Source organism: Lactuca sativa, chromosome 9 (assembly GCF_002870075.4).
Source record: "Lactuca sativa cultivar Salinas chromosome 9, Lsat_Salinas_v11, whole genome shotgun sequence".
Taxonomy (NCBI): domain Eukaryota; kingdom Viridiplantae; phylum Streptophyta; class Magnoliopsida; order Asterales; family Asteraceae; genus Lactuca; species Lactuca sativa.
The window spans coordinates 55,600,035-55,622,950 of record NC_056631.2 but is presented as its reverse complement, the minus strand read 5'-3'; the positions used below and the strand labels follow the sequence as shown (position 1 = coordinate 55,622,950).

Below are 22,916 nucleotides of genomic sequence, written 5' to 3'. Positions count from 1 at the left end.
TAGAACTCATTAGAGATTAACATGTTGTCATAAAATTATCTACATTTATTATCGTAGAAGTCGATATAAAATCCATTCAAACAAGTTTATCTATTTTATTTTGTTATAAAATTAAAAAAAAAATTATTTTAAATTTATTATATTCTTACAACTTTGTTGGGATTCATATATATGTTTTTTTGATTCGGAAATCAATAAGTCCCACTTCCAATGAGTACCCTTTTTCATTCCATTAAGATCAGCCTGATCCCCTGTTTTCTCGCAAGTTGTGATCATCTACACACCTTCAAATCCCCACCGTCCAATTTCCATCCACTCAAAAGTCATCTATTCCAACGGTGAAGATCGTTCAATCAACCGCAGTGTACAAATAGGCGTAAAGAACCCCAAAGACGTGTGCTATGTGTCTCTAATCATTCTGTATTCCATTCATTGGGGATTGGGGAGTTCAATTTGCTTTCGTTGCTCCGTACGTCCCCGTTGCTTACGACAATCTTTGTTTGACTCTTCGCGGAAATCAAGGTTTGTGTTGTTATTCTCTTCGTTTATTGAAATCTTGTACCCTCAAAAGCGAAAAGATTGAATCGATTATTGAGGTGAATATGATTATATTGCACATACCCTATCTCGGCAACTTACTTGGCTACGGTGATCGTATTATGGTTCAATTATGTGGTTGAAGCTTAATAGCCTTTCTTTTCTCTTTGAATTCGATTGAATATTGTTTGTAGGTTTTCGTTAAATTTGTGATTTTGGGGAACAGATATGAGAAATTCGAGCAGTCGATTTCCCTTCTGTTATCTAACCCACTTAGTTCGAGTTTAATCCTAGAGCTTTTGATTGTCGATATAATCGATGCAAATATTAGGTTTACACCAACTATTGTGCTTTATATTAGTTGATTTTGGATTTCAGTGCGCGAATATTTATCAAAACAGTTGATTTTAGCATCATAATGTTCTTGTTGTAGCCATGTAGTGGCTTATAAAGGTCTGCCTTTGTTTGAAGCTAATTTGCCTTTTCAATTGTCAATTGTACTTCACCTTCTTTAATTCTGAACTCATTAACCCAACTAATCAAACACTATATTTTAGTAAAGATGATACACACTACACATCAAAAGCACATTGGGACAAAATTTAATCCAGTGTTTCCTCTTGACTCAATGCAGAAAGAACTACTTAACACAGAAAGTTAAGAAAAAGTGAAGCTGGTTTTATGAATGGACAAAAATGGACATACACCCCTGTATGCTTAAAACAATCTGGTGAAAAGCAGCTGAATGATCATATGGGTGTTTCAAGAGCCATGTCATCTTCTAATCCAGTTATCCCTGGTTTCGAAGGAAAATACAAAAAAATATCCGATTCCATTATAAACACAAACACTTTATTCCCTGATCAAAACCAAATAGTGGTTTCAGCTGACACAATGTCATCATTCCAAACATCCAATTTCGTAAATTCACAATCAATGTCATTAATTGGTTACACCAGTCAAACCGATGATATCTCATGGACTGCAGAATCACTTAAAGATCTCATTGACTTCCCGGAAAATGTCGCCGGAAATAATGTCGCCGGAAGTTCTTTGATTCCAGCCAGCGACCATGGTGGTGGAAGGGGGACAGATTGGCAGAACTGGGCTGACCAATTAATGAGTGTTGATGACACAATTGACCCAAATTGGAATGACATCATGGCTGATGTTGATGTCCCAACACTAGATACAACAAAGGTATATGCTTCTTATTGCTATAATCTGTAAAGAAATGTTGTTATATTGCTATTAGGGGTAAAAAGGTAAATTGTAAAGTAGGTTGCTATTTTATGCAGCAAATGCAAATAATTCCTAGGCCTCAAGTGCCAAGTATAGAAGTGTGTCCTGTGAGTAGTCCATCATCTAATGGAGCTTCTTCTTCAATTAAACCTCGCATGCGTTGGACTCCAGAACTCCATGAATCCTTTGTTGAAGCAGTTAATCAGCTTGGTGGTAGTGAAAGTAAGTATTAGTATTATATTTTTTTAGTATTTAATTAGTTTTGACTTATGAGTGTATTGTTTTTGTTGACTTTTGTGTTTGACCTTGAAGGAGCTACACCAAAAGGAGTTTTGAAGCTCATGAATATTGAAAGTTTGACTATTTATCATGTGAAAAGCCATCTGCAGGTATGTGTGGAAGCAATTTATTGGTTAATCACTTAATATGGACAAACTATTATATATGGCTGTTACTTTTTGACTTAATGGGTTAAGCCAAAAAACTTGGTTTAATGGATTAAGACACTAACCGTTTTAGATAGTTGTCCTTCTTTTATTATTTGAACTACACTAATGTTAGAATTGATGAATATTGTGAAATCTGTTTCCGGAACGTAGGGGTAAAATGGTCAATTAAATGTCATTCAGACACTTTATCCAAACAAACATTGTTACTCATAAACAGCCCCTAAAAAGGAAACCGGGACTATAGAGTCTGACATGTTGACTTTTGAGGTCAAAGGAGTTAAAAATAGTCCCCTTCAACATTTTATAATAAAAATAGTCAAAACTTCAGATTTAATGTTTTTTTGTTACTTTGATTTCAGAAATATAGAACAGCCAGGTACAAGCCAGAGTTATCTGAAGGTAATAATATTATTATTATATCATTAATAATCCTTCAGAGTATATTTTTAGAAAATATTTATGATCTTTTTATGGGTTAAAACTTAAAAAGATTTGTGATCCTTGAACAGCTTATTATAAAAACAGACCAAAGTCTATTGTTTTTGTGAACATGTGGATTGACACTAATATTTTTGATCTTTTTTTTATCTAGAAAAGGGATAATACTTGATTCGTTTTTATAAAAAAAATTAATGCAGGAACATCAGACAAAAAGGCTACTTCTATTGATGAAATGGTAGCTATGGATATTAAAAACAAGTTAGTCTCTTTCTCTTTCTCTTTCTCTTTCTCTTGTGTGTTGAAAAGACGTTAATGCCCTTCCTATTCTGTATAATTACATTTGTTATATGGTTTTGATGACAGGAGTTTAGGATTCACTGATGCATTAAAACTACAGATGGAAGTTCAAAAGCAACTACATGAACAGCTCGAGGTATGCCAAATAAATAATATCAAAAAATATATATATTTGTTTTCTCTTGGCTGAAAATTGTGTCTATTTCTGTTTTCAGATCCAAAGAAACCTACAGTTACGAATAGAAGAACAAGGAAAATACCTTCAAATGATGTTTGAGCAACAAAGAAAGATGGAAAACGGAAGGTTAAAGCCATCATCATCTAATCAAGATGAAGAAGACGATCCTGCAACTGAAAAACAAAAAGCTTCAAAAAATGATGATCGATGTGAGAAGTCAAAGGAAAAGTCAAACTCGCAAATAGAAGTACCTGAAGTTAACAAATCCAATATGGAAAGTGGATGTAGTCCACGTCCTTCAAAGCGTGCAAGACCTGATGAGGCATCCATGGCTTGATTTGTGTGGATTAATTTTGAATCTTATCTGTCTTCTTCCCCGTTTCTCTTCCTGTTGCTGAAAATTGTTTTAAGATCTTAGGGCTTCTGCACTTGGAGATTGATTCTGTAGGTTTTTTTTTCTTACTTTTTCGTCATAATGTTTAGTAGAAATAATTTAAATCGGTAATAAACATGTTTGTGTCTAGGAAAATTGTTTTGGATTTTCCTTTGCATTTGTAATGCTTTTTGTCAAACTGGGTACTTTTCAACTTTAAGTTGTAAGGCCTAGTTGGCTAGTTTCTATTAAGAAACATGAACACTATCTGTTCGATCGAATGCTTTATAAGAGTTGGTAAATGTGCGAAAGAAAGAAAAATGCACACAAAGTGTTTGATAAAATGCCCCAAAGAAAGTTACTGAATTGGTGCAAGAGAGTTGCTAGATTGTGCAAAAGAAAGAAACATGCACACAAACTGTTTGATAAAATGACACAAAGGGAGTCGCTAAATGTCTAAATCGATGAAAAAGAGAGAAACATGTATACAAGTTGTTTGATGGAATGCTTCAAACAGAGAATACAACAACTACAGCCAAAAGATTCTAAGCACATGCATGACAAATAAGAGCAAAACACTAATGACATTAATGTATACCAAATAACTTTATAGCTTTATTTAGATAGAACTAATAGCTTTATATCTATAGATCAATCACATAAATTTCATTAAAAGAAAGTTTTTAAACCATCTTCTCTTTCCCCTTCTCATAAGCATCCTTAATCATAAGATCAACCAATCTGATCTCACTTTCAATCGAACCCTTCAATCCTTCCAAATCCTCTTGATCGTTCTCATCAAACAAGCATATTAACATCGAACATTTTACATTTTTCTCTTTCTCTTTATCTAGATCCTTCTTCATTTTCATTATGCTTTTCTGGAGAAAAGCTTTCTGATCAAGCATAGCACTTGCACCCAAAATTTTTGAATTTTGAAACTTTTGCATCACACGTTGCGCTTCAGAAGGCGAAGGCCAGACTTCTGGTGGGACTTCATCTTTCTCATACATCACAAGACAAGCATCAACATCACATAAACACTTCAATTCAATCATCTTCTTAAACAAACTCACTTTCCTCTTCTGCAAGGTTGTATTCCTTGCTCTTTCATTAGCCATAAATTGGTATTTCACGATTGAGCGCGTCATAGTGTTTGGTGATTCTACATATCCCCTTATGACATATATATACACACACAATATTGGTAAAAGAAGATATATTGCAAATGTAAAAATGGTCAACAAATAAATATGCATTTAAGGAAAAATTTATGAGGTTGTATCTTTGCCGAAGTAAGTCAACTTTTTTATGGAAATATTTACAAACGTGTCGCAATATGGTTGGGTCAATAATTTATTTCAGAGAATCCGATTACGGGAAGTAGCGTATTCTATATCAATTTATGGAAGAGTCAATATTTAGCGTTGGTTAAAGGTATAAAGTCTTGTACTTTATATTTATTACAGGAAAAATCTATCACAACCACCATAGAATCAATGTACTTTCTCTTTCCGCGTAATGAGAGTAACTTTGGTTATTGTTATAATATATGTCTTATGAAATGGTTTAACTAACAAATGGCTAAGGAAATGAGCTTCTTCATTACTCGCAAAAGGACAAACGGTTTGACATGTCATTTGTTTGAACACATCTTATAAGGAAAAGGAGTTTGAACATCATGACTTTTCAAGAAACTAAGTGTTTGCTGCTGCATATGTCATAATGAATAAAGTTGATTATGATGAAGCTATTGTGTGAAAGCTTATATATGGTTATTATATGTTTCTTAGCATAGAATCACAAAGAGCATTAGTCCTGTGTGATTTTGTTTTGTGATGTTAAAAGAAGTCAAGATGATATACCATCATGTAGGTTTTGAGGAGACAATAAAAAAGTGAATCGAAATAAAAATTCATATGAGAGATAAATCACAATACCCCCAAGGAAGATGATGCTTGTGCTTGTACTTGATCAGAAAGCTTTTCTTGTGGATAAATCACAATGTTGTGATTCTATGCTAAGAAACATACAATAACATATTCGATTATATATATATATATATATATATATATATATATATATATATATATATATATATATATATATATATATATATATATATATATATATATATATATATGGGTTAGGTTATTTTGTTTTCACTATCTATTGTGTGCATGTATGATTGATTCTGGACCAATCATTTTAGTTATTTTAAGAAAGTAATTAATGCATATTACATGTTGAAGATATAATGGATATTAATTACATCTTCAGCATTTAATATGCATTAATTAATTTCTTAAAATAACTAAAATGATTGGTCCATAATCAATCATACATTCACACAATAGATAGTGAAAACATTTGAACCTAACTCATATATATATATATATATATATATATATATATATATATATATATATATATATATATATATATATATATATATATATATATAGAGAGAGAGAGAGAGAGAGAGGTTAGGTTATTTTGTTTCTTACATCTATTAATGTGCCCATAAGCACGATTCTGGACCAAAAGATAAATAAAATCAATGATCATGATCTGAGGTCTACGATATTACAATAAGGTAACGTCTACCATATAATCACACAAATTTCAGCAGAAAGGTGTTTTGGTCAATTAACCTACATTAAAAAATGAAATTTCCGGATTTTAAGGGATAATTAATTTCCTTTTTTTAAATCTAAAATTTTTAATTAATTCAAATTTAATTCTATAATAATTTCTAATACTAACCGATTTTATTCTGTCAGAATGATAGAGAGTCAAACATAAACTAGTAAATATATTTTCGATTTTATTCTTGCAGAATATGGTTCATTCAATATATTTTTTAGAATTAATATGCTTAAAGAATTATACAACATATTATCAAGAATAACATTTTCTAAAGACTACAGATTTTATTTTTTAAGAATCACTAATTACATTAATTCGTAAAGAATAAGACTAAACAATTAGTACATTCATTTTGAAAAAAAATGATTAATAATGGTTTAAGAATTACATTTATTCTTAAAGATTAAAACTAAGAATGATTAAAAAAAATAAAAATAAAAACATCAAAATCTAACAAAAACACTAATTCATTCTGAAAGAATATTATTGTTAAGAAACACTTTATATATTCTGGCAGAATACATTCTGCGAGAATACTCTCGTTCTGCATGTTTTTTTTCCACATCAATGACAGTCTCTTCAAAATCTATATTCATAAAGAAAACATAATCAACTTTAAAATATTAAAACTTTTAGTATATTCTAAAAGAACAAAACTATAAATTCTAATATGTGTTAGACATTAAAGACTTTTAATTTATTATAACATAATGTAATACTTGAGTCACTTGATTAATTATTTCCCGAGTCACTTGATCCAAATAATCGACTTAATTTAATTACAATGATTCTAGAGTCTACATTGTAGCTAACATAGAGGACAATACGTTGGAAAAAGGTTATATTATTACTAGCAAGAATGTAGGAAATATCACTGTTCAAAGATCACAAAAATTTTATGAACAAAGTAAAAGTGCTAAAAATATAGTTGTAACATCCAATGTTCGAAGGACTGTAACTCAACCAATATGAATCTAATTGAAATGACTTCAGAACCTAACTTGTAGCTAACACAAAGGAGAACATGCAGAAAAAAAAAATTCAAATCATTTCAAGCTAGTATGAGAGATATATGATAGTTCAAAGATTACAAAAAAATTGGCTGAAATATTTGATTCAAGCGTTTTAGTAAACAATTGGCGGGCAAAATCAGATGCTCAGATATTTATGCTCCATTTGATGAAACATACAACATATATAATTAATAAATACATGAATGTGACTAAATTTACAATAAAATAGTGTATACCTTCAAATACTAACGAGTAATTTGAGATTTCATGCCATAAAATCGAGATTTCATTCTGACAGCATTAGAACTTGATCTTCCATTCCGACAGAATTGTTGTCAAATACACCCATAATAAAAAATTTATGGTAATTATCCAATCAAGACCACTACTCTGTACATAAAAATTATACTTTTAATTTTTTAAATTTCTTGTTAGAGAGAAAACTAAAACATAAACAAAAAAAAAAGTTCCAACCAGACTATAGGGTTAGAAATCATCCCCATAATCTGGTTTCTTTTTTCCTTCATCCCCAAAGTCGTGTTTAGGGTTAGAAATCAAGTAGAAGAAAGATTAACTAGTGAAATCAGAAATCAAGTCGTGTTTGGTTGTCGATTGGAGCATGCGTATTATTGAGTGTCAACGAATCAATTTTGTTCTTGATTTTTATTTGTGGGGGGTGAAGAAAAAAATGAGAGAACGAATAATCTATAAAGAAATTTATAATTACCTGTATAATTTCTTGAAGCCCTTTGATTTCTTGAAGTCCTTTGATTCCTTGAAGAACGAAGAATTTGGTAGTGATGGGTTGGTGTGTGTGGTGATCGGGTGAAACTATGAAGCACCCGACTCTTTGGTTATAAAGCAGAGATATTAGGTCAACATATATTTATTTTGTTTCCTTAATTGCAAGTGCAAAAAACCAGAAATACCCTTTTTGATTTAACTAATTGTTTAATTATTTGTTAATTTGTAACTTCTAAATATAACATATTTGCTTATATATATATATATATATATATATATATATATATATATATATATATATATATATATATATATATATATATATATATATATATATATAGGGCTTAAAGTTGGTTCAAACTCAAACTAACTCAAAAGATAAACAATTTGGTTTGCTTGTTATTAGAATAAATTATATTTCTTTTGAATGTCTATTATATTTGTTTTTAAAGGACTATTTTTTTCTTTGCATCCCGGGCCTTATGTACGTTTGGACCGGCCATGTATGGATTTAATAGTTTGTCCAAAGGTAATGTCAAATTTTCATTAGAAAAATATATGTTTTGCTATTTTTGGAGGTCCCAACTTGCGAAGTAACGATGCGGGTGCTACAAAAGTAGACTTAGGTCGTGTTTGGCAAAAGTAGATGTTAGCTGGTAGCGTGTAACTGTTAGCTGGTAGCGGGAAGCTATAGCTTTTATTTGTTATATGAATGTTTGGCAGGAAGCTTTTGAAATATATAAAATTACATAAAAAGACAACTGATTAAAAATAAAAAATATATATAAATATATTTTTAAGGGTAATTATGGAAATTGATTTCAAAGGCTCCGGAGTGTTTTGTTAAAAGCTACATGAAGTAGCTTTTAGAATCGGAGCGTTTTGTTAAAACTAAAAGCTAAACGCTCGTACTACCAAACGAAACTTTTTGTTTAAACTAGAACGTTTTGTCAAAAGCTAAAAGCTAGAAGCTCCCAAACGCTTCCAAAAGTTTCGTACCAAACACACCCTTAATGTACCAACCAAAATAATAGAATACTTCATCGGTATATGAGAACTCAGTTTGCTTTCTATAGTTTTATCATTCAAAATTAACTTCATTACAAATAATTTTCTAAATATTTCCTCCTTATCGAAAATAACATCTATAATAATTATGATCTTATAGACCATAGCTTGAATCTTTCACTCTAACTTATGTATGAACTTCAAAGAAAATAAATAATTATGTTTTGTTTTCAGGGAAATATGTATTTTGTATGAAACCGATTTATTAAATAAAGTTACGAGTTTATTAAATTCAACAGTATATGTTGGTTATATGTAATTGGTGTGTGATTTTGTGGCAAATTCCTTAACATATATGAAATGGTTGTAAAAATATTAAAAATACCTCTAAAAAATTAATTAACTCATTTATCAATTAATAGAAAAATGGAGCATAGCATACGCACACACGAACCCGTGATATTACATACATAAAATTCAATAGTAACATACATTGAAAAACAAGCTGCTATCCCCATTGAGAAAATGTTGATCAAATTTTATAACCGCAATAAAAAAAATAAAAAAAGAACATCTATTGTTCAAGCAAGAAAAACAAACTAATTTAAACGAAAAAATAAATGCTTAAAAAATAAAAGTTGCAAAAATACTCGAGTCAATTTCGTGTTATGGTGTAGTAAGTAGTAACTAATCTCTTTTAGAAAACCCCATTTACTTACTACAACCTTCTGTAAGGATAGGAAACCCGAGTTAACTTATAAATCTTCTCCTACTTCACCTGCACCAAAAAATATGATGGAATCAGGAATGGAATTACAATACTAGAGGGTAATGGAATGGAATTAAATTACCTGAATGAGTAGTAGTGTTTGGAATTGAAGTCAAAATGGGGCCTCAAGAGACTCATCCCATACATCCCCACTACCATTAGATGCATCATCTGCATCTTCCTCCATTGAAAGCCTTATATATTCCCGATGTGCAAACCGATCCCATTCAGTCAATGTTGGATTCTCACGTTCCTGTTTTTTTTTTTTTAAAAACAGAAAATGTTATTTCCGTTTCTACCCCTGATGATATTACTAAAGATAGAATGGCTTACCTGGCGAATGAGAAAGGGGTCACGGGATTCAAAGGCCATGAACTTATTAAGGTTAAAGAGGATATTGAAAGTGCTTCCAGAGAGCTTGCTTCCTTTCAAGTCTTGTAATGTAAAATAAGCCTCTTCCTATAATTATAGATCATATATAGTTAAAAAGAAAACTAAAATGATGGTATAAATTATAAAACTTTGGTTAATAAAAAATAAAGGGTACCTGTGGTTTAATCATGTCAACTATTTGACATAAAATGTCCTCAAAAAGAACAGGCTCTTGAGCCATGCATTCCATCCTATGCAACTGTTCTTCATAGAAGAATTGCAATTCATTCCTAGTCAGCACCCCATTTCCATCCAAATCTATGCATTTAAACCTGAAAAAAAAAAAAAACAAATTTAATTTATTTACAGCAAACAAAAAAGATGTTAAAAAAATTGCACAAAATAAAAGGTAGAGAAAGGAGGTATACCAGTATTCAAGACTAGGCTCAGATGATTTATCCTCTTCAGATAAAATAAAGTAAACAAAATCTTCATATCCCATTTTACCCTCGACTTCACTCGTGAACTTTCTTGGAACCTAAGAAGAACAGAATTTGATGAAGAAGAAATATATGAATATTTAGATCTTTTTTTTTCTTTTGAAATAAAAATGTTGGAAAGAAACCTGAGAGAATATTCGGTCAACAATCCTGTAGGTCAACGCATGGTTGCCATATCTGATAAGGTTCTCTTTATCAATCAAGAAATCATGATCTGTATCCAGCTCCCAGAACTTGCAATATATTACATAGAAGTGTTCATAAGAGAAGAACCTGTACCAAAAGACAATCATACCCTTTACTTTATAAACAAACACCTTTCTTATTCTGATTTCTCATAAAAAAAAAAAAAGTGAGAAATATTTCTACTTCACCTCAAAACTTTGTTTATGTCCTCTTCTTCATCAGCATGCATCATTGCAGCAATTAATTTACCTCTCTTGAGTTCCCTGAGGGTAAGACGCCCATTTCCCACTCTATTCTCATAGTAAAAAATTCTGTATATTACCGTTTCAGCTGCCCATAATAATAATAATATGTTAAAAAATTCAAGTATTGTAATAAAAACTAAAAAGAATTATATATATTATATATTATATACCATATCTCTCTTGAAATTCAGGTGTGCTCTGTAAGAATTCCAACCCTGGATGAGTTGCCAAAAGTTCTCGAAGTATGGGCTTGAAATCCTCCTATTGCATAGTTGACAAGTCAAATGTTGGCCAAACTTTATTTTCCTTAAAATTATTTATTTTCTTTAAAAAAAAAAATTTGAAACGAAAATTGCCTGAGTTAAATATCTCAAATCAGGCTGCTTTAGTAATGTATAAATCTGAGTTGCAGTGTCTTTTGTCAGCATGTTGCCATTAATCCAATAATCCACAAATGCATCCCTGGAAACATATATAAATATAATGTTCCAAAAGTAAATCATATAAATATAATGTTCCAAAAGTAACAAAAATTAAAAAATAATAATAAAAAATTCACCTGGTTACAGTGCCAGTGCTGGCAACATCAATCTTTTTAAAAAGAGTGGAGGAAAAGAATGATGGCAGCATGCATATTTCCTTTGTAACAGGCTTAAATTCTATTAATCCAATCAAAAAGTTACCAAAATGTATCAAAATAATTTCATTTAAAGTAAAAAGTAAAAAATAAAAAAAACTTACCCTCCAATGATAATCCATTAGCATGACCATAAAAGAACTGATTGGTTCTAGTCAAACATTTATCTTTCAAATCATTAGGGGGTGGGCGTCCATTCTGAAAATAAAACTACAATTCCAACAACAATTTTCAGTTGAGTTAAATGAATCTAGAACATTCTAGAAGTTAGAAATCATTTGACAAACAAAATAAAAAAAGAAAAAGAAAAATCTACCTGAGGTATGAACTCTTTGACTGGCTCGCTGACTACTTTCAAAGGAGAACTTAAAACAGAGGGGCCCGCCCTTTGTTTTGTGACACGTGGCGAACCAGAAGAGCTTCGTGGTGAAAGTGGAGGCACAGAGTTGCTACAAGCAGATTTAGGGCTTGAACTTGCTGCAGATACATTCAATGTAAGCCCTGATTTAGCCTTGCTTACCAAAGACTTCACCTATATCCAAAAGGGCAAAAGTGGAAAATGTAACAACCTTCAATTGGGAATTGATAAGATCACAAAAATGCTTATCATGTAAACAGGAATCAACAACGATACACAAAGTCATGAATAATAGTTAAGAAAGTCACATAGAAACATAAGGAAACAAGAATCAATGATTCAAGAAATCCCCAAAGCTTCTTTATAAGCTGCAAAACACATGTGGTTTTCCTTTTAAATATAAATAGTTAAGAAAAAGATTGTCTTTTACTTTACCTTCTACTTTTGTTAAGCATAGTGAATATATAGTATTTCAAATAGCAGAGATGAAAATGACAAGAAATGACAGTTTATTACTCCCTAAAGATTCTACAATTTACCATACAACATATCATCATTATCCACCATTAACCATGAACAATGGATATATTCACCAATGTGTAAAATGACAAAAGAAGATTTTATATATTTATAGCTAATAATATATTATTTTGATTTTTGATGTTTACCTTGTTGGATGAAATAAATAAACTGTTCAAGAAACACATCAGCCACCATTACTTCAACACCAAACGTAAAATGGTATAAATTCCAATTTAGACCAAAGAAACTACAGCTATAATGGCATTAAAATGAACCAATTATCAGCTATCATTTTGTCACCTTGTTGTTGGCAATAATTGATGATAAAGAAAACATGAAAAATCGAAATGGAAAATCACAAGAGAACCCGTTTTACGTCAAATAGAAAAATTAAATTATAATAATTACCAAGAGAGTGGTTTCGGGAAGCGAAAGCCATTGCTCGAACAGCTTCTCGGCAACATAAGAATTTGACTTGATAGCCAAAGAAGACACTTCATTTAGCTGTAACAATTCGGGGTCAAGACGACCCATATCGCCATGATAATCCATATCCATCTTGTCTCGATTAATTTCTTTATCCAATCTTGAATTCAAAATCTATCATCCAGATCTCAAATTGAATATCTAACCCCACAACGATCACTTAACCCTAACAACCAATTATTAAAGACGAGAGAAACGAGCCCCTTTCATATCAATCAATCTCGTACATGTTGTTTTTCTCGGTTTTGAAAATCAAATCAATCGCAGTAGGTCATGTTTCCGAATTGGGAAACATAGAAATCTAGGAAAGGTAATAAACAGATCCTGAAAATCTTGTAGCCCTGGAATTGGGTTTTCTTTGTGAATTATGTTAGTGAAGTGGCTGATGATGAAAAATGGGGTGGAAAGATTGAAGATTCTCGCATGAGCGAGATTGGGAAAAACGAAAAACAGAGAAAGAGAGTGGCGGTGGGTGAAAATATGAAATGGAGGTATGAGAGAGCACCGGAAGTGGGATGGGGGGAAGACAATGTACTCGGCAATACAAATCTTTTTTCTTGCAATTTTTTTCTAAATTCTTTCCATTTTAAGTAATTCATTACCAAAAAAGCAAATTATATTTACTTTTATTTTTATTTTATGAACGATATAGCTTTCATATGAAAATGAGATTCTATTAATCAAAACCATAATTTACAACCAAAAATACATAAAGGAGATATATATTAATCTAGAATGAGCTAGTTAAATAAGAGGTGCATATAGAAATGTATACAAATGCTAACACCTCCTTCAAGATCAATAAAGTTGATGGAAGACCAAATTAAGGTTGTAAAGTATGAGATTACAGTAGTTTGGTTAGAGAGTTTTGGTGAAGATATTTTTATTCTAATCAATGGTGGATATGAGTAATAGACAAGAGGTGTCAACATGATGTCGAACAAAATGACACATAGTCCTGATGTGTTTGTGAAAATATTATCGTGGTCAATTTGAATGGAACTTGGCTTGTCATACAAAATAACCATAGGTGATAACTGAAAGACATGCATATCATATAGAAGTCATCAAAGCCATATAAGCTCTTGGGTAGTGTTAGAATGAGCACGAAAGTCTCATTTAACGCCATGCCCTGAATAGATTTGAATCATAAAACCAGTAAAAGTCTCATGTAACACCCTGTCCCAAATCGTTTCCTTTTGGGTGCAAGTGAGGTATTTTAGATGATCTAGGTGTTCGGTTGTGTTTTGGAGTCAAAGGGTATTTTGGTAATATGTCAACTCAGGCTCTGATGGGAATGGGATGTTTGTTAGGGAAATTGTAAGGCAAGTATGAGTTGATTAAAGCATTGAGCTTCTTGTGACCTTTTCATGGATATAAGGATTGTCGAAATTGAGTTTATAACAAAGAATTTATGGTTGTCCAAGTTTTCAGGGTGTAAGAAGAAACCCTAGTATGCGGGGTGTATAGGAAGTACGTGGGTCGTATTAGTGCGCAGGTCAGTGCGTTGGGCATACATTGGTGTATGCTTAGCGTACCCAAAATGAAGGGTCGCGAACCTCGACCTCACATGATGGGCGTACGAGGGGTGCTTTAACCCTAAATTTTGATCGTGTGTACCCTATTTAAACATCCTTATTCCTTAGGGTTGGCCTCCTTATCAGTCTCTAAAGCCCCAGAAACCCTAAAAACAAGTCTTATCCTCCATTGTTGGGTGTTTGAGCCTTTGGTGAGAATTAGGTGTTCATTTTGTGGATCTAGAAGAAGAAAGAGAAACTTAAAGACTTATTGTTTAAAGGAAAGTTTTTAGATCCAACATATGCATCTCCTTTTGGTAGCTTGGAAGGTATAAAGTCCAAACTTTTCCTTTTCATTTCATGGATCTTCTTCTTCATTCATTTTGACCCTTTTGGTTGAAGATTAGGAGTTCAAGTCGTTTTCGAAGCTTGAAATTGTAGATCTGATATATCATGGGTTCCTGGGGCATAAAGGTGCAAACTTTATGGTGATTTTGGTTCCATGCATGTATTAAGTCAAGTATTAAGCTCTTTTGAGCTGTAGAGTCCCATTTAGCCATGCATGCACATAAAGTTGGCAACTTTATGTGATTAACCACCTTGGGAAAGTTAGATCTGAGTTTGGATCCAAGCCTTAATGGATTAAGTGATGAATTTGGGAAGATGGCCATGGTTGGTGAGTACGTTAGGCGTACAAGCATGTACGCCACGCGTACAAGCCTTTCATGTTGTACGCTAAGCGTACAGGCTGAGTACACCCCGCGTACTCGGTAGACTTGGGCCCTTTCGTTTTGGGCTTCGGTTTTGGGCTTGGTTGTGTTGGGCCATGTTGGGCCATTTGGATTTTATGGTTAGGCTGTTGTGACTTGTTAGGATTTCTTGGGTAAAGGCCCATGAAAGGAATTGGGCCCAATTCCATATTTGGGCCTTAGATGTTTATTTTTGGATTTTGGGCCTTTAGTCATCTAGTTTGGGCCTTGGCTTTGGGCCAAGCTTGAGGAAGGGTAAAAAGCTCTTTTACCCTAATTTGGACTCATAGTGTGAGTCAGGGACTAGATGTTGATGGTTTGTCATTGTGGTATCTAAATGCGTGTGGATTTTAGCGGATCTACAGCCAGAGACTATTTGTGGGATCAGCTGTTGATGGGGTGTTGCCTTGATATTGGTGGTTCGGGGATCTGTCGGCCAATAACCAGGGATTTTCTGTATGATTCAACAGTGCGAGGTGAGTTGTCCTCACTGTACTTGCAGGTCGAAGGCACCAATGTTGGCCCATTGGATTGATATCCTGTTATGAATGCTATTGTATTGTTATGATCTGTTAGATCAGTATGCTAGTAAATAAGATGTTGTTATGCTTAGTGATCTGTAGATCTGTTTGACTGGTCGTAGACTATTATATGATTATCTGATATATATGTATATGTTTCATTGGTGGCTGAGGCTTCTCTGCTTTGTACGTAAGCCAACAGGTCGAGGCATTCCAACTCGATGGTTGATTGGGCCCGAGGGTATTCCATCCCGAGGATGATTGGACCCATAGTATGTTGGCATTCCAACTCGATGTTGAGGGCCTGGGGTATTCCAACCCGATGGTTGACTGGACCCATAGTCTGTTGGCATTCCAACCTGATGGTTGAGGGCCTGAGGTATTCCAACCTGATGGTTGACTTGACTGGACCCATAATATGTTTGCATTCCAACCCGATGGTTGAGGGTTTGGGGTATTCCAACCCGATGGTTAACTGGACCCATAGTATGTTGGCATTCCAACCCGATGGTTGAGGGCCTGGGGTATTCCAACCCAATGGTTGACTGGACATATAGTATATTTGCATTCCAACCCGATGGTTGAGGAGCCTGGGGTATTCCTACCCGATGGTTGATTGGACCCATAGTATGTTGTTATTTGTATATGTTATCTGTTTGTGTGGTGGTACTTTAGGGGAACTCACTAAGCTTTGTGCTTACAATTTTGTTTATGGATTCAGGTCCTTCAGATGATTCGTGGCAAGGTGAAGGCGTAACCATACACATCTTTGGTTTTACAACAAATTGAATCTTAGGAGACTCCAATTTTAAATCATGTTTTAGAGACAATGTTTTTTGTAAACACTTTTGTTAATAAATGGGTTGTTTTAAAAAGTTTTAATTTGCTGAAATTTTTGGGATGTTACATCTCAAAACATAATCATAATACTGATGTGATTATACAGTTACACCGTGCACTTTCCTTTCTCATTTGAACAACCATAAAAATATTTTAACTTTAGAACTACACACAAAGCTTAGTCAGTTCCCCAATATACCACACATTCCATTACACATACAATGCATACCACCTGATGACTCATGACCTTTTGTCGTTCTGCAAGACTCACGGCCTATCGTTGTTCCGTTGTCACTTGTAGACTCAAGAACTATCTTCGATCTGTCATCATATGTGTAAAGACCCAAAAATCAGGGGTAAAAATTTCATTTTTATTATAGTAAAACACAATTATCTTTTAAATCCAAGCATTCCAAAAACATTGCTTAGTTAAACAGGTATCAAAATTACGTCCCAAAATGAAATAATGCGGAAAACACGGGTGTGTGCGTTGCGATCAAATCGGACCCTTCCTTTCCAAAATGATGATACCTGAAACAATAAACAAAACTGTAAGCACAAAGCTTAGTGAGTTCCCTAGAGCATACCCCACACAAGCCACATAACCACATAATCCATACTAGCTATAACAGCTACATAAACCATATCAATCACATAAGCCATATCAAATAAACATATAAGGATGTAGTGGGCTCTTCCCAGGGTCTTACTCCAGGATGAAATGGGCTCCCCCACATGGTCTTACACCTAAGTGTCATGGGCTCTCTCCATGGCCTTTAGCTGAAAAGCCATGGGCCCCCCACATGGTCTTACATCCCAGTGTCACGGGCTCCCCCATGGTCTTTACCTGAAAAGCCATGGACTCCCCCACATGGTCTTACATCCAAGTGACATGAGCTCCCCCCATGGTTTTTACCTAAAAAGCCATGGTCTCCCCCACATGGTCTTACATCCAAGCGACATGGGCTCCCCCATGGTCTTCCATGCAAGTATCACAAAGACAACTAGCATACCACATACCACATAGTCAAATAGCATACCACATAATCACTAGCATACCACATATACATGCATACCAGACATATCAGTAGTGAATCTACATAAAACACTACAACTAACTGAATGAGCCAACCTTGGTGCCTTAGACCCATTGGTATGGTGAGGAGACTCACCTCGAATGCAGAAAGTTCCTGAAGGAAATCCTTAGTTGTAGCACTGTCCACTTTATAAGCTATCAATACCGATCAATATACCCAATTAGCAATTGGGTCCCATACCACAATCCTTAATCCATGCATGGGGTAAAATGACCATTCTACCTCTGGCCCGGTATGATCCAAAACTAAGGCCCAAACCCAAAACAAAAGCCCAACACTATAATGTCCATAAATCCATCAATGGTCCATGTGACATCCCCAATTTCACGGCCATAAAAGACCGATTTAGTTTACGCTTTTTATAATAAAATCAGAGTAATCCTTTGATTAAAAGTGTTGCGAAATTTGTTCCCAAAACAAAATATAATAAAAAGTTTATCAAAGCATTTCTTAAAGAAATGTATTTTTATTATATATCAAAACCTCAGGATGTCATGTTCTGATACAAACCAAAAGCATAAACAGTACATTATAAGTCTTACAGCAGTTATTTACAACTACTGGCCTATGATCCAAAAATTCCTCATCATCATCCAAATTATGCTCTGGGTCCACTACCTGTAAAACAGAAAGCTGAGTGGATCAGGCTTGGGAGCCTGGTGAGCATATAGGGTTTTCAACCCACAAATAATAATAAATTTATTAATTTCATCGACCAACAATAAATTTATTAATTTCATCAACCAACGATAACCCTGATTACCCATTCATGTTATCCTCACTTTACGTACCTAAACACCTATACAAGGGACATAGTCTAAGGATTTTATCATCGGGATGAACTTTACTGCTAAGGGGATTCCTCAGCCATATATGTTCGTAAGGCAACCATGAGGGGGATGGAGTACACTGGTGAACATCAAGCCCACAAACACCTACAGGTTGCGAGCCTGACAGTGTTCCACTGGATTGTCTAGAAGAGTCTGTGGTCGTCATCCATACTCCACTAAATGATTGGAACATCAACAACATCGAGGCCACTCATCGTTTTAACACACATCAACTATTTCATCTACTCATGTTTTACCCAATATATTTGTAGATAAAAATATATATACAGTTTAAAACTTGTATAAAACATCCATTCAACATCCATCTCAAATAAACAAACAATATATATACACATAGCACGTATTTTATAGAAAATACTTCATATTTATATGTAAGATGAAAGTGACTATACACTCACTTGATTTAATGATAATCAGGCAGCACTTCGTTGCTTAAAATGATCGTTTCTGATAAAACCGGGGGATTTAATGAAAAATCGGGCTCTGCGAGGTTGGAGCTTCAAAACCGAAAAGATAAATTTTTCCGGGTCTTCGGGAACTTCATGGCGTGTTTTGGGTGTTGGAAATGATATCGGGGCTTCGGGGGAGGTTGAAATAGTGGAAATATGAGTTTAGGGGTGAAAAATGCCAAATTTCTAAATCTAGCCGGGAGATCTCGCATGCACTATTTATAGGGGAGGCTTCGGATTCGGAGAGGGTAGGTGTCATGTAGCACCTGGTTCCTAGTATGTAAATTTTATCTAAGTGTTTTGCATTTTCAGCTTTGGACTCGGCGAGTTGTAGGCCCGACTCGCCGAGTAGAGACGAGATTTGGAACACGTTTAAGTTGGCAACTCGGCGAGTCCATATTCTGGACTCAGCGAGTCCCCGCTGTTTGATGAAACCCTAAATTTCAAGGGTTTGCACCCTATTTAAGTCATCTTATGTGCCCCCAAGCTCGCCCCCTTCACCCTCAGAGCTCCCTATATCGTCCAACCCTTGTTCCTTGTGAGATTGAAGTGCTTTGGTGTGTTTTCTTGAAGATTTTGAGAGGAAAGGAGAGTAGATCAAGAAGAGAAGAAGGAAGCCAGACATCTTGGTGTTATTTCAGTGATTTCCTTGAGGTATAACTCTGTTTCCCTCTGTTTTTCATGCATATAGTCCCTTTTAGCTTCAGTAAAGTCCTTCTTGAGCCATTTCCAAGCTTGATTATGAATTAGGGTTTGTAATAAGTTGATTAACCCTTAGATCTAGGCATGATTGAGCTCCAGGAGCTCGGATCTGCTACCTTTATGGAGTCATATTGCATGAAAGCCCTAGATCTACTCTTTTAGTGCATTTTGAGCCCTAAAACCTTCATTGGTGTTTATTTACACGTAAAGTTGGAAACTTTACGTGTTAATCAAGCCCTAGAAACCCAGATTTATGTATGGCATGAGCTGGATTCGAGCAAAATTGAGTATATAGTATTTTCATGTGAAAGACTCGGCGAGTCGTTCATCGGACTCGGCGAGTCGAGTCGCGAGTCCCCGAGTTTTCCCCCTTTTCGTGTTTACGGAGTGGAGTAGTGAGTCATGGGGTGTGACTCAGTGAGTCGGAAGCCAGACTCACCCATGAAGGAACTCGGCGAGTCAATGCCCTGACTCGGCGAGTCCAAGGCAATCTTCTTGCCTTAAGAACAGACTCGGCAAGTTGTTCATACAACTCGGCGAGTAGGATGAAGGACTATTGGACTTTGGTTTAGAAGGAAAACTCGTCGAGTCAATGCCTAACTCGACGAGTGAAGACGGGATTATGGTCCGACAAAGGGATAGGGACAACTCGCCGAGTCGGCAAGCCAACTCGACGAGTCGGGTCAACTGGAAGTTGACTTTGACTTTGACTCTTAGCTTGGTTAGGGGTAAATGGTCATTTTACCCCGAGGTCGGTTAGCAGTATTTGACTGAGTGTTTCGTGGGAATTATAGCCGGAGGATTTCCGGGGCAGCAGCAGCAGAAAACAGTCAGTTCCCACGCAGATCAGCAGCTACTTTGAGGTGAGTTACCTTCCAGTAGCGGTGGATCTACGGCCACGATGCCGGCCCACCAGTAGGAATTGTAAGATAGATGATTGTCTCTGTGATATTCATCTAGGGTTGCTACTACCTGTGATATGTTATTGTGCTAGTATGATATGATGCTATGTGCTAGTGACAGTAGCGGGAGATAGTCCCCCAGATTACCGGTCGATAGGGCCGAAGGGGCGGTCATGCCCAGCCATGCTAGATAGATTATGTGATATATGTGTTATGTGGTAGTAGTAGGGGGTGAAATAGTCCCCAGTACCCGGTCGAGAGGACCGAAGGGGAGACCAGCACCCAGATATGCTAGTCGGTATCCGATCGAGAGGACCAAAGGGGAGGCAAGCTCCCATGTATACTGGTCAGTATCCGGTCGAGAGGACCGAAGGGGAGGCTAGCTCCCAGATATACTAGACAGTATCCGGTCGAGAGGACCGAAAGGGGTAGGTCGGGCACCCATATATGCCTGACAGTATATGTATGTTATGTGATTGTACGGAATGTGGTATGTTGGGGGAACTCACTAAGCTTTGTGCTTACAGTTTCAGTTTTGGTTTCAGGTACCTCTTCTTCGAAGGGGAAAAAGCTGGCGCGGTAGCGGCACATCACACACATGCCTTGTATTCCGCACTAAGAGATCTTCATGGGGATATGTACTCTGACATTATTATGTTTTTATAAAATGTTTTCCAGACATATGATATCTTTTACGAAATGATATGATCGGTGAACGTTTTATTTCTAATGTTTTGCTAAGTATATGTTTTAAAAATGAAATTTTTGGCTCGTATTTTTGGGACGTTACATGTCAGTAGGTGCGAAGGCCACGCGGCAGCTGCGAGGCTCGGATGTGAAGGGCGCGTTAGAAGCTTGTAGGCGACACGTGGCTCGCTTCGGACACCTCCACGTATGCGACACACGTCGAACTTCTACCGGACCATGCTTCAGACGAATCAACAAAGGGGCACCACGTACGCTCGCATGAGAGGGTGGCGTGGCCGAACCCCAGCCATGCGAAATTCCTCGGTTTTAGCATTTTTTTCTCGAATTTTGTGTCTCAAACTTCTAAAATCCATAACTTCCGCATACGGGCCCCGTTTTTGACGTTGTTTATATGCAAGCGTAGGGGAAATTATGCTCTACAACTTTCGTTTAGACTCCGTCGGCTAATTTTGAATTTAATTTTTATATTATTATTTTTAACAGACCGGGACATAAAAATATGTTAAAAATTCATAACTTCTTCATCCGACGTTCGTTTTCGTCTGTCTTTTTACCGTTGTACTACTATTGACGAGACATTCGATTCTCGTTTAAGTTATGTCGGCTAAAAATCACTCGATCTAAAATTCGAGTTTTTAGCTGTTTACTGCTAAGCTGAAACTTAGAAAAATTATAACTTCCTCATATGAAGTCAGATTTGGGCGTTCTTTTTATACACGCTCTCGGTTTAACGAACACTACGACTTTTGTTTAGATTGCTAAGGCTAAAAATCACTTTATCGTAAATTCACTTTTTACGCTTCCGGGTGCCGTGCCAGTTCCGTCGCGAAACTTCGACATGTCATAACTTCTTCGTTATAACTCGGATTTCAGTATTCTTTATATCTCCGGAATCCTTGTTTCGACCACTACAACTTTCTTAAAATATATCGACTTTATTTAATATTTATTTTCAATGCTTATTTTTATTATTAATTAATTAAATCATAATAATCAAGCAAATAAGCACATAATTCACATAATATTCACGTAATTCCTCTTTATTACTTCAAAATGAGTTACAAAGGTTGACGTAGACTATTACACCATTATTAATTCTTTAGCCCAGAAACACGGGCGTTACAGCCCAATTTTCCAAATTGGGCCCAAACCTCTATATGGTCTTTCCATGAGGCCTAAATCCTTTTTTTCAGTCCAACACACCTAGCATCCCGATGGTCCAATAACCCATAATCATCAAAACCCAGTTATGACCCACCTATGGCCCAATTTTCTAAATTGGGCCCAAACCTTTCTAATGGGCCTTATCCTAAAGACCAATAGTTTCCCTAGTCCATAATCATGTTTCCAATTGGCCCACAAAGGCCCACAACAACCTAACCCAAGATTTGGACCAAATTAAGGCCCACAAATGCAAGTCCATTTCTATATTGGGCCACAAGGCCCAATAGACCCAACTATTCCAGAATTGGCCCAAAGATACATTCGGTCCTAACTATCAGCAATTCCAAGCCCAAAATCATTAGGGCCCAAAGGTCTGAAGTCCACTAAGGCCCAAGTCCTCTTGAGAGCGT

The 22,916-nt window shown here is 35.2% G+C and overlaps 3 protein-coding genes across 3 annotated transcripts; 1 reads left to right on the top strand and 2 right to left on the bottom strand.

Annotated features, from left to right (window-relative positions):
- The first annotated feature begins 362 nt into the window (after positions 1 to 362).
- On the top strand, positions 363 to 3,798 carry LOC111903878 (protein PHOSPHATE STARVATION RESPONSE 1). Its single transcript, XM_023899645.3, has 8 exons — positions 363 to 522; positions 1,172 to 1,737; positions 1,836 to 2,001; positions 2,092 to 2,168; positions 2,588 to 2,627; positions 2,867 to 2,927; positions 3,033 to 3,102; positions 3,182 to 3,798. Exons 2-8 carry the CDS (start codon positions 1,219 to 1,221, stop codon positions 3,479 to 3,481), a joined length of 1,233 nt encoding a protein of 410 aa, XP_023755413.1. The 5' UTR covers positions 363 to 522; positions 1,172 to 1,218; the 3' UTR covers positions 3,482 to 3,798.
- A 292-nt stretch (positions 3,799 to 4,090) lies between these two features.
- LOC111903879 (agamous-like MADS-box protein AGL80) lies at positions 4,091 to 5,046 on the bottom strand. The gene has a single exon (XM_023899646.3). It carries the CDS (start codon positions 4,774 to 4,776, stop codon positions 4,201 to 4,203), a length of 576 nt encoding a protein of 191 aa, XP_023755414.2. The 5' UTR covers positions 4,777 to 5,046; the 3' UTR covers positions 4,091 to 4,200.
- A 4,324-nt stretch (positions 5,047 to 9,370) lies between these two features.
- On the bottom strand, positions 9,371 to 13,568 carry LOC111903877 (probable serine/threonine protein phosphatase 2A regulatory subunit B''delta). Its single transcript, XM_023899644.3, has 13 exons — positions 12,929 to 13,568; positions 11,957 to 12,172; positions 11,745 to 11,850; positions 11,563 to 11,662; positions 11,360 to 11,465; positions 11,174 to 11,264; positions 10,947 to 11,088; positions 10,698 to 10,845; positions 10,501 to 10,610; positions 10,248 to 10,404; positions 10,034 to 10,159; positions 9,783 to 9,953; positions 9,371 to 9,709 (listed from the first exon to the last, which is right to left on the bottom strand). Exons 1-12 carry the CDS (start codon positions 13,076 to 13,078, stop codon positions 9,813 to 9,815), a joined length of 1,593 nt encoding a protein of 530 aa, XP_023755412.1. The 5' UTR covers positions 13,079 to 13,568; the 3' UTR covers positions 9,371 to 9,709; positions 9,783 to 9,812.
- Between the last annotated feature and the right edge of the window lie 9,348 nt (positions 13,569 to 22,916).

What these genes read in the sequence shown, in the direction of transcription:
- LOC111903878 (XM_023899645.3), top strand. Translation starts at nt 1,219, where the DNA reads ATGAATGGACAAAAATGGACATACACCCCTGTATGCTTAAAACAATCT. An exon ending in TCAGCTTGGTGGTAGTGAAA is followed by an intron (nt 2,002 to 2,091) that starts GTAAGTATTAGT and finishes TTGACCTTGAAG; the next exon opens with GAGCTACACCAAAAGGAGTT. An exon ending in ATGTGAAAAGCCATCTGCAG is followed by an intron (nt 2,169 to 2,587) that starts GTATGTGTGGAA and finishes CTTTGATTTCAG; the next exon opens with AAATATAGAACAGCCAGGTA.
- LOC111903879 (XM_023899646.3), bottom strand. Translation starts at nt 4,776, where the DNA reads ATGCATATTTATTTGTTGACCATTTTTACATTTGCAATATATCTTCTT.
- LOC111903877 (XM_023899644.3), bottom strand. Translation starts at nt 13,078, where the DNA reads ATGGATATGGATTATCATGGCGATATGGGTCGTCTTGACCCCGAATTG. An exon ending in TAATGGATTATCATTGGAGG is followed by an intron (nt 11,663 to 11,744) that starts GTAAGTTTTTTT and finishes TTGGATTAATAG; the next exon opens with AATTTAAGCCTGTTACAAAG. An exon ending in GACATAAACAAAGTTTTGAG is followed by an intron (nt 10,846 to 10,946) that starts GTGAAGTAGAAA and finishes CTTTTGGTACAG; the next exon opens with GTTCTTCTCTTATGAACACT.